The sequence below is a fragment of the Triticum aestivum genome, chromosome 1D (genome assembly GCF_018294505.1).
Source record: "Triticum aestivum cultivar Chinese Spring chromosome 1D, IWGSC CS RefSeq v2.1, whole genome shotgun sequence".
NCBI classification, from domain to species: Eukaryota; Viridiplantae; Streptophyta; class Magnoliopsida; order Poales; family Poaceae; genus Triticum; species Triticum aestivum.
The window spans coordinates 426,097,496-426,107,120 of record NC_057796.1 but is presented as its reverse complement, the minus strand read 5'-3'; the positions used below and the strand labels follow the sequence as shown (position 1 = coordinate 426,107,120).

Genomic DNA, 9,625 nt, shown 5'->3' with positions numbered 1-9,625 from the left:
TAGCAAAAATTGAGAAAAGTTCGCTCATTTGCAGAAGAAAAGGAAAACAAAAGAGAAACAGAGAAAAGATAAGAAAAAGAAAAATAAAAAACCGCAGGCATCGCGATCTGTAGAAAGAATAAAAGGCAAAAAAATGAAGTAAATTATCACATGCGGCTTGTTGTCCAAGTGGTTGCTGTGTTGCACTGCGAAGCTTCAGGTCTCAGGTTCGAATCCGTCACCGGATGCCTATAGTGCCAAATAGGGATTGCCCGTGTTGCTTGCTGCATGATGGTAGCTGGTGTTGCCTCAAACCCAACTTAAATGGGCCAGTTCATCCATCGCTCGCACGATAGTTCTACACTTCTACTTAGCTGTTAGGTATGTCCTTTCCGTTTGTTTTTCCTTTTTTTACTTTTAGTTATATTTCTAGAACTTTTATAAATATGTATTTCGAAAAACATAACTTACATTTTAAAAACTAATACCTCGCATTGAAAATCATCATGTAATGTAAAATATTGTTCACGCAATTTTGAAAATTCTTTGTGCCATTCATAATTTTTTTTGACATTAAAAATTATGTCCATGTGTTAGAAAAATATGTTTGTGAAATTTGAAATAAAATAGTTATAGACTGTAAAACATATTCCTGTAATTTTAGAAAATTGATTTGTGACACTGAAATAAAATTCCTGCTTTCAAAATTATGTCGTGAAAATTTAAAGAAACCTTTATAAAATATATTTATAAAACACCTAATAGTTTTAAATATGTTGCTTACCATTCTGAAAATATCAGTGAAAATTTAGTAAAATTTTCATGAATTTATAATATGTTCTTTCACCCAAATGTTCGCATAACATATGGTAAGTATTCCATACCATTCAAAAACACACTCAATGTCTATTTATATTTTTAACATTTTTTGAAGAAATGTCCAAAGATGCTTTTGAAAAATGATCATCATGTACTTTAAAAATTGAATGTGCACAAAAGTATGTTATATGTGTATACTAAAAATGTACAACGTGTATTGAAAAAAAACATTGATGAAATGTAATGATAAAAACACATAAACACTAAGGGCAAGGAACCGATGGACTGCTAAAGGCTGGCAGAGAGCTCAGGCCGGCCCGCCGTGTGGCCCGGTTGGAATGGAGCACTACGCCAAAAGTTGAAGTCGGATTTCTCAAAAAGAAAAAAAGGAAGCCGGAGACTTCGCAGCGACCGGCCGGCGCCGGCCATGGAGATGGAGCCGACCGGCCCGAGTACCAAGAGGATGAGACCCGCGCCACCCGACATCCACCAATCGACGCCAGGTCCAGCGGAAACGACCGACCCGGAAGCCACGGCCGCGGGGAGAACCCAACACCCGCCGCCGGGAGCCGGGAGAGATGGCGGCGAGGGATCGCCGGACCGCATCAGCGATCTTCCCGACGCGGTCCTCGTCGAGATAATCTTCCTCCTCCCCACCAAGGAGGGCGCCCGCACCCAAGCCCTCGCGTCCCGGTGGCGCCACCTCTGGCGCGCCGCCCCTCTCAACCTCGACTGCCTTGGCCTCCCCGGCAACCTCCCCGGCGCCATACTCTCCGCCCACGGGGGCCCCGTCCACCGCCTCTGCCTCCCGTCGCTCCCCCTCCCTGGACAGGCTCCAGGAGCTCGAGTTCTACCTGGAGCTGCCAATAACATACAGATTTTCGTTCTCAAGGTTACAGCTGCTGCAACCACCAACGGCGTCCATCTTCAGGTTCTCGTGCACTCTCCGCGTCGCCACCGTCAGCCAGTGCCATCTCCCGGACAATACTGTGGAGACGCTTCAGTTTCCCCTGCTCAAGAAGCTTGCGCTGGTGGAGGTCAAAATCTCGGAGGGCTCGCTGCAGAGCATCATCGCCTCCGGCTGTTCTGCCCTGGAAAGCTTGTTGCTCAGGACTAGTTTTGACATCCGTGGTCTCAGGATCGACTCACCTATCCTTAAAAGTATAGGCGTTCATTCTAGGTTTGTAGAACTCATCATTGAGGATGCCCCTTCACTTGAAAGGTTGCTTTATCTGAGAATGGATATGAGAATGCGGGTGTCAGTAATCTCCGCACCTAGACTGGCGACCTTGGGTTACATTTCTCAGGATTCACAGGACTCCAAAATCATGTTTGGCTCCACTGTTATTCAGGTAGCTATGCCATGTCCATTATGCTTCTTGCTACATCTTTTTTAAAATACTTCTTGCTACAATATTTTGTGCCGAAATCTTACATGTCATCTGACTTACTTATCTCTGAATATTGTGTTCCATGCATGATAAAGAGATTGCGCGTTGTTAGCCTGACAACGGTGGTGCCTACTATCAAGATCTTAGCTGTGAATATGAATTCTAATCTGGATATGGTTATTGAGTTGATGAAATGCTTTGTATGCTTGGAGAAATTGTATATGAAGGTAATGGTTTGCGTGGATACTCTATAAAGTGGTAGTGTTTGCTGTCCAGATGCTCTTTTGATCTACTTGGGAATTCTGAAGTTTGTGGTTTCTCCTGTCTGTTCAGATTCAGACAGATTCACCAGCAGGGACAAATTTCTGGCGTCATAAACACCGGAATTTTCTCACATCTCAGAACATTCGTTTGAAGACCTTAGTGCTGGGACATTACCGAGGCATCCAGGCACAAGTTAACTTTGTCACATTCTTTATACTGAATGCAAAACTGCTAGAGTCCATCAGGCTTGAGGTTGATTCCAGGGATTACAATGATGAATTTTTCGCAGAACAATGTAGGATGCTTCAGATGGAGAAAAGGATTTCTAGAGGTGCTCAGCTCTGTGTTACAACAGGTTCTCACAATGATGTTTCGAGCACCGTTGACCTCAATGATTTGGATTTGGCTGATCCGTTCACATGTAGATGTTGAGAGGGGGGCCTGGCTCCTGGTTGAGTTATTCTTGCGTATCTCATTCTGTGTTTTTGCCCAAGCTTGGTTAGTTTTCTCATACCTGTAGTCTTTCTAACCTTGTGTTATTTCTTAACTTTATGTTATTTAAATACTAAAAGAAAACAGGACCAAACGACGATGGCCAGAGTCAGCTATATTGTGAAGATATCATCTGGGGGTGCTCGTTTTGATTGTCCACTGGTACACCTCCCAGACGGTTCCATTTGCAGTGAAGATTGTACAGTGTCTTCTCAACGTCTATTGCGAGTTAGCATCGAGTTGCATTCTTATATGCAAGAAGAAGACTCTGAAAGTACCTATCTGAGTTTGCATAAAGGAAAATTTCTGTTGTTCTTTCCACTGTCTGACTAGGGTGTGTTGAACCGTGTTGTTCGATTGACAAGGTAAATTCTATAAAGGCATGTACAATGTTGAAAAACTGGGTTTGGTATTTCTGGAGTTGGTTATTCTTACCTATCTCATTTCTCATGTTTGTACTGTTGCTAAGCTTGCACTATCCCAAAAAAACATGATGTTAAAACCGGATACTTGTGAAGCCATCAGGCATGCCTGGTGGCAGCAACTATATTCACAGGCTACTCAATGAAGGATTTTTTGCAGAGCATAGCTTCAGATGGAGAAGAGGGTTTCTAGAAGTGCTCCCCTTTGTTTCAGAGCAGATTGTCACCATGATGTTTCGAGTATCGTTGATCTCAGTGATTTGGATTTTTGCGATCCCTTCACATGTAGATGATGAAAGTCGGTCTGGCCCTTTTTGGAGTTATTCTTGCATATCTCACTCTGTTTTGGTCCAAACTTAGCTAGTCTTTCTAACCTTGTTTTGTCCCTGAACTTTGTGTTATTTAAACACTAAAAGTAATCAGGACCAAACAACAATGGCTGGAGTCAGCTATATTTTCTGGGGACGCTCATTTTGATTGTTCACTGGAACACCGCTCAAATTATTCCATTTGCAGTGAAGATTGTAGTGTCTTCTCAATGTCTATTGGGAAGCACTGAGGTGTTACTGAATTTACCCAGATTGTATCCATCTGAGTTTGCATAGAGGAAAACTTCTCTTGCTCTTTCCACCATCTGGGTTCTGCTGCTAAAGCTGGGAGTGTTTTGGTAATTAAGTTTCAATCGCCCACAACTTCAGATTCGATGACTAGGGTGTTTTGAACCATGTCCTTTGAACTAGGTTCGGTAATTGTGGAGATAGTTATTCTTAACTATCTCATTTCGTGTTTTGCCCAAAGTAACTTGATTAGCTCTCGTGTCTGTACTGTTGCTAAGTTTGCACCATCACAAACAATAGTGTGATGTTAAAACAGGCTACCCGCAAAGCCATCATCCATGCCTGGTGATGTCAGTTATATTCAGATTGCGGCGCACATTTTGATTTTTCCAGCTGAGCGTCGTTCAAATTACTTTAGCAGCTAAACTCCATGGCTTGATTCTATCAAATCTCACACTATATACTTCTCATTTCCAGTTCTGACTGCAGAAAATTTACACAAGTCAAAATAGTCTGAATAGAGACATGCTGCTGAGATTGTATTATGAAACTAATCTCCTGAGCGGCACAGGGAAAAATAATGTCTATTAACTGAATACTTTAAATTGGTTTGTTTGGGAGAAGACAAACTCCTGGGGCTTCCGCTGTTGGAAATGTCCAGGCATATAACTACTGAAGCTGAATATTCTGTTTTGAAGTTGCCCTGCCTGCCTTTTCTTTCTTTCTTTCTTTACAATCGAACACAGCTAAATTGCTGGTCGTGGCCAGCGAACAAGAGCATGATCACCATCGACTAAACCTGCACCCAGCTCAGAGTCTCAGCCGACACATGCCCTGCCGGCTTGTTACAGTCTCTGAATACATTGACAACACGCGGCTCAGTCAAAAAGAGTACGTAGCTTGAACTTGAGATCGCAGAATAGAACACCTCACCTCAGTCAAAAAGGAAGCACCAGCATGGATCTTCACGCTGTGTTTCCGGTGGGCATTCCCGGTGTTTCGGTGGAGCAGGCTGTTAAAATGGGCTGTTAAAATGTCGGTAAAGAACTCAGCCCGGCCCGTTGTGTGGTCTCGTAGTTGCAGACGAAACCTCGCTATACACTACAAAAAATTAGTTGAAGCCTGAGACCACGCAGCGAACGGCACGCCCCTCCCTCTGCAGCGCCGCCGACCATGAACATGGAGCCGGCCACCGGAAAAAGGCACAGAACCACCGTCCGGAGCTGTGAAAGACGAACAAGTATTGCTGACCGCATCAGCGATCTACCTGATGCCATCCTCGGTGAGATCATCTCCCTTCTTCCCACCAAGGACGCCGCTCGCACCCAAGCCCCCTCGCGTCTCGGTGGCGCCGTCTATGGCGCACCGCCTCTCTTAACCTCGACTTCCGTGGCCTCCCCGCCAATCACAATGATGTCCTCCCCGGCATCATCCTCGCCGCCCACGAGGGACTGGTTCACCGTCTCTGCCTCCCGGCGCGCTACCTCTCGGACCAAGCCGCTGCCATGGAAGCACATGCTGCCCTGCACTAGAGTGCTTGCTGTTGAGAACCAATTTTAACGTTCATGGTGTCAGAATCAACTCCCCTACCCTTAAAAGTGTAGGCATTCATGCGAGCGTTGCAGAACTCACCATTGAGAAGCCCCTTCACTTGAAAGGTTGCTCTGCTTGAAAATGCATATGAAAATGAGAGTGTCAGTAGTCTCCGCGCCCAGACTGGAGACCTTGGGTTACATTTCCCACCATGAATGGGGCTCCAAAATCATGTTTGGCTCCACAATTATCGAGGTAGCTATGCCCATTGTACTTGTATGTTGTCTATACTGATTTATGTCTTAATATTGTGTTCCATGCTTCATAAAGGGTTTGCGCGTTGATAGCCTGACAACTATGGTGCGTACTGTCAAGATCTTAGCTATCCACATGAATTCAAATCTGGACATGGTTATTGACTTGATGAGATGTTTTCCATGCTTGGAGAAGTTGTATATGAAGGTGATGGTTTACATTAGTAATCTATTAGTGTGTTAGTGTTTGCTTTCCAGTTGTTCTTTTGATCTACTTGGAGCTCTAAAGCGGTTTATTCTTCCTGTCTATTCAGATTCACAAAATATCACCAATGGGAACAAATTGCTGGCGTCGTAAACACCGGAATTTTCTCACATCTCATGACATTCGTTTGAAGACCATAGTGTTGGGATATTATAAAGGCTTCCAGGCACAAGTTGACTTTGTTACATTCTTTGTGCTGAATGCAAGATCACTAGAGTCCATTCATCTTGTGGTTGATTCCAGGAATTACAGCCGCGAATTTGTCTCAGGACAACGTGAGAAGCTTCAGATAGAGAAGAGGGCTTCTAGAGGTGCCCGGCTTAGTTTTACGACAGATAGTCACCATGATGTTTCGAGTATCGGCAATCTCAATGATTTGGATTTGGCCAATCCCTTTGCTTGTAGATGTTGAAAGTGAGTCTGGCCCCTGGTGGAGTTATTCTTGCATATTTCATTGTGTTTTTGTCCAAACTTGGCTATTTTTCTCACATCTGTACACTTTCTAACATTGCGTTATCTCTAAACTTTATGTTAATTGTAAACACAAACAAATCAGGACCAAACAACAAACTTGGGGTGCAGATTGTACCGTGTCTTCTCAGTGTCTATATTGGGAAGCACTGAGCTTTTACTGAATTTTTCATGATTGTATCCATCTGGGTTCTGCTGCTGAAGCTGGGACTATTGAGGTGATTATAATTATTAGTAGCTCACAACTTCATATTTGACCCACTAGGGCGTTTTGAACCATGCGTTTGATAGACAAGATAAATAAATTTTATAAAGGCACATACAGTGTTGAACCTATCGAGCATGTTCAGATGTTTGGGTCTGACCGTGGATGTCGAGTAACTGGGTTTGGTAATTGCGGAGTTGATCATTCTTGCCTATCTCATTTGCGTTTTCCCAAATTAACACGATCAGTCCCCCTGTCTGTACCGTTGCTAGGCTTGTATACTATCACAAAACAATAGTGTGATGTTAAAACAGGCAATTTGTGGAGACATTAGCCATATGCCTGGTAGCAGCTATGATCAGATTGTGGTGCTCAGTATTATGTTCCGTGGAGCATCATTCAATTTAGGTACTAAGCTCCTTGATTGCACAAAGTTTGTGCAAGGAAGAAACCAGTTTTTCCTTTATCTGAATAGAGACATGCTACTGAGGTCTGATATTGTATTCTGAAACTGATTACGGTACCTGAGCGGCACAGTGAAAAAATTGTTTAAAGATACATTAGTTGGTTTGGGAGAACACAACTATAGAACTACAAGAAGATGTATCATCATACATCCACACTGCCTGACATTTGATCTGTAGACTATAAATCCGAAGAGGCCATATACTTCTTGACGGTATCCTGCTGTCATCAGTTTCTGCTGCCCCATGCACCTTCTGGCTTTCTGCTGCTGAATACTCCCTCCGTTCCTAAATATAAGTCTTTTTAGAGATTCCAACAAGTGACTACATACAAAGCAAAATGAGTGAATCTACACTCTAAAATATGTCTACATACATCCGTACTCCCTCCGTCCGCGAATAAGTGTACATCTATCTTTTGTCCTAAGTCAAATTTTTCAAATTTTGACCAACTTTATAAAAAAGAGTAGTGACATATATCACATCAAATTGGTATATTATGAAAGTATATTTCAAAACGGATCTAGTGATACAAATTTAGTGCCATAAATGCTGCTACTTTTCCCTATAAAGTTGGTCAAAATTCTAAAATTTTGACTTAGGACAAAAGCTAGAAGTACACATATTCGCGGACGGAGGGAGTATGTTGTAATCCATTTGAAATGTCTAAAAAGACTTATATTTAGGAACGGAGGGAGTATGTAGCAAATGTTCATCTATCTAAAAATTTAAGCTGAAGACTCTGCTCTTGTAATGTGTCTCCACAAAGAGGCCATGATGAGGCGACACAGAGTTCGCTTGGGTGTCGACCGTGGTGGCGCGGTCGATATCTCTTTTGCACTTGTTCATAATGCAGTCGCGGCTACTGTACAAGTTGTCATATCAAAGATGCAGACTGGTTTCGGTTTATCTCTCGGTTCCATTGTTTCTGTTTTGAAGGGACAAGAAAATTTTCAGCTTTTCTGTGGCGATATCGGCAAGTCATGTGGCTTACGGAGGTTTTTGATCGCTGTCACATGGGATACCGTCAATCATTTGAAGTTTTGAAGTTCAGGGCTGGCCCCGAAGGCTCCGACAGTAGTATCGAACGCAACTGTTCCTTCAAAGCTAAGCTGAATGGATACGATAGCCATCAGATAAATCTTGAGCTTGAGTTTGTCTCGGTGAAGGTGACTTGGGCGGTGTTGGCGAACCCTCATGGATAATTCTTATCGTTTGAATCTTTCACTGGATGGATATTTCTACTTGACTAGACATTGCTTAATTTTGTGCTGGAACCGAGTATTGTTAACCTCGATACATCTCTGTTTCAGTCGGTAGTAAAAGACAACTGATTTTACGTGCTTCAAACGGTCAAAGCATCAGTAATTGGTTCCAAAAAAAAGTGTCAAATGCACCAGCTGCTAAGACGTAGTGCTAACACGCAGCGAAAAAACTAAAAATCAACAACAAAAGAACACTTGTTAAATCAAAATGGATATGCAAATTGTCCGTGCTAAGAATGGCGCTGGAAAACCTACAGCATCACACATGCCAACTGCAACACCATGTAATTATTGTTGAGGCAGGCACCAATTGCGCATATGCAAATGCAGGCTTGGAGAGTCTCCCCACGGACCATGGCCATGCATGATTTGCAGGAGAGCCACTGTATGAGGTGTCAAACGAGATATGTACGAGGAGATAGATGAGATAGATAGCCGCATGGTAGTTTAAATTATGTATTCGGTTGTAACTATACTTCTTATCTTCTATACTTCTTCTCCTCAAGTCATGTATCTCCAACAGAATTGTACGCGTATCAGGGACTCGCAATCCCCTATATAAAACGTACCACGTCCCCCTCGAAGGGTAAGATGTTTCTGCTTCGCACATGGTATACAGAGCCTCCTCTTCCAATCTCATCTAGCCTAGCTCATCGCCATTAGTGCCCTAGCCATGTCTTCCTCCGGCTCCTCCCACCCAAACCTCAACCAACAGGTCACGGAGAAGCTTACCCGGATGAACTATGTTCTGTGGCGCGCCCAGATCGTGCCGCAGTTGCGGGGCGCCGGTTGTCGGTGTCAAAACCGGCGGATCTCGGGTAGGGGGTCCCGAACTGTGCGTCTAAGGCGGATGGTAACAGGAGGCGGGGGACACAATGTTTACCCAGGTTCAGGCCCTCTCGATGGAGGTAATACCCTACTTCCTGCTTGATTGATCTTGATGATATGAGTATTACAAGAGTTGATCTACCACGAGATCGTAGAGGCTAAACCCTAGAAGCTAGCCTATGATTCTGATTGTTGTTGTCCTACGGACTAAACCCTTCGGTTTATATAGACATCGGAGGGGGCTAGGGTTACATAGAGTCGGTTACAAGGGAGGAGATCTACATATCCGAATTGCCAAGCTTGCCTTCCACGCAAAGGAGAGTCCCATCCGGACACGGGACGGAGTCTTCAATCTTGTATCTTCATAGTCCAACAGTCCGGCCAAAGTATATAGTCCGGCTGTCCGAGGACCCCCT

At 43.6% G+C, this 9,625-nt stretch overlaps 1 protein-coding gene across 4 annotated transcripts; it reads left to right on the top strand.

Moving 5' to 3' along the window:
* The first annotated feature begins 1,118 nt into the window (after window positions 1–1,118).
* LOC123172701 (uncharacterized) lies at window positions 1,119–3,821 on the top strand. Of its 4 annotated transcripts, none has more exons than XM_044589640.1 (5): window positions 1,119–2,150; window positions 2,285–2,416; window positions 2,523–2,645; window positions 2,743–2,951; window positions 3,033–3,388. In XM_044589640.1, exons 1-5 carry the CDS (start codon window positions 2,037–2,039, stop codon window positions 3,067–3,069), a joined length of 615 nt encoding a protein of 204 aa, XP_044445575.1. In that variant the 5' UTR covers window positions 1,119–2,036; the 3' UTR covers window positions 3,070–3,388. The 4 variants fall into 4 exon arrangements, 2 of the variants coding, with proteins under 2 accessions (XP_044445575.1, XP_044445581.1); XR_006485694.1 differs by adding an exon at window positions 3,528–3,821 and having other exon boundaries at window positions 1,120–2,150; window positions 2,523–2,951; window positions 3,033–3,310; XR_006485693.1 differs by having other exon boundaries at window positions 1,122–2,150; window positions 2,523–2,951.
* Window positions 3,822–9,625: the final 5,804 nt, after the last annotated feature.

Coding starts and splice junctions, on each gene's coding strand:
- LOC123172701 (XM_044589640.1), top strand. CDS start 2,037: ATGGATATGAGAATGCGGGTGTCAGTAATCTCCGCACCTAGACTGGCG. Junction 2,646..2,742: donor ACCGAGGCATCCAGGCACAA/GTTAACTTTGTC, acceptor AATTTTTCGCAG/AACAATGTAGGATGCTTCAG. Junction 2,952..3,032: donor TGTGTTTTTGCCCAAGCTTG/GTTAGTTTTCTC, acceptor AAAAGAAAACAG/GACCAAACGACGATGGCCAG.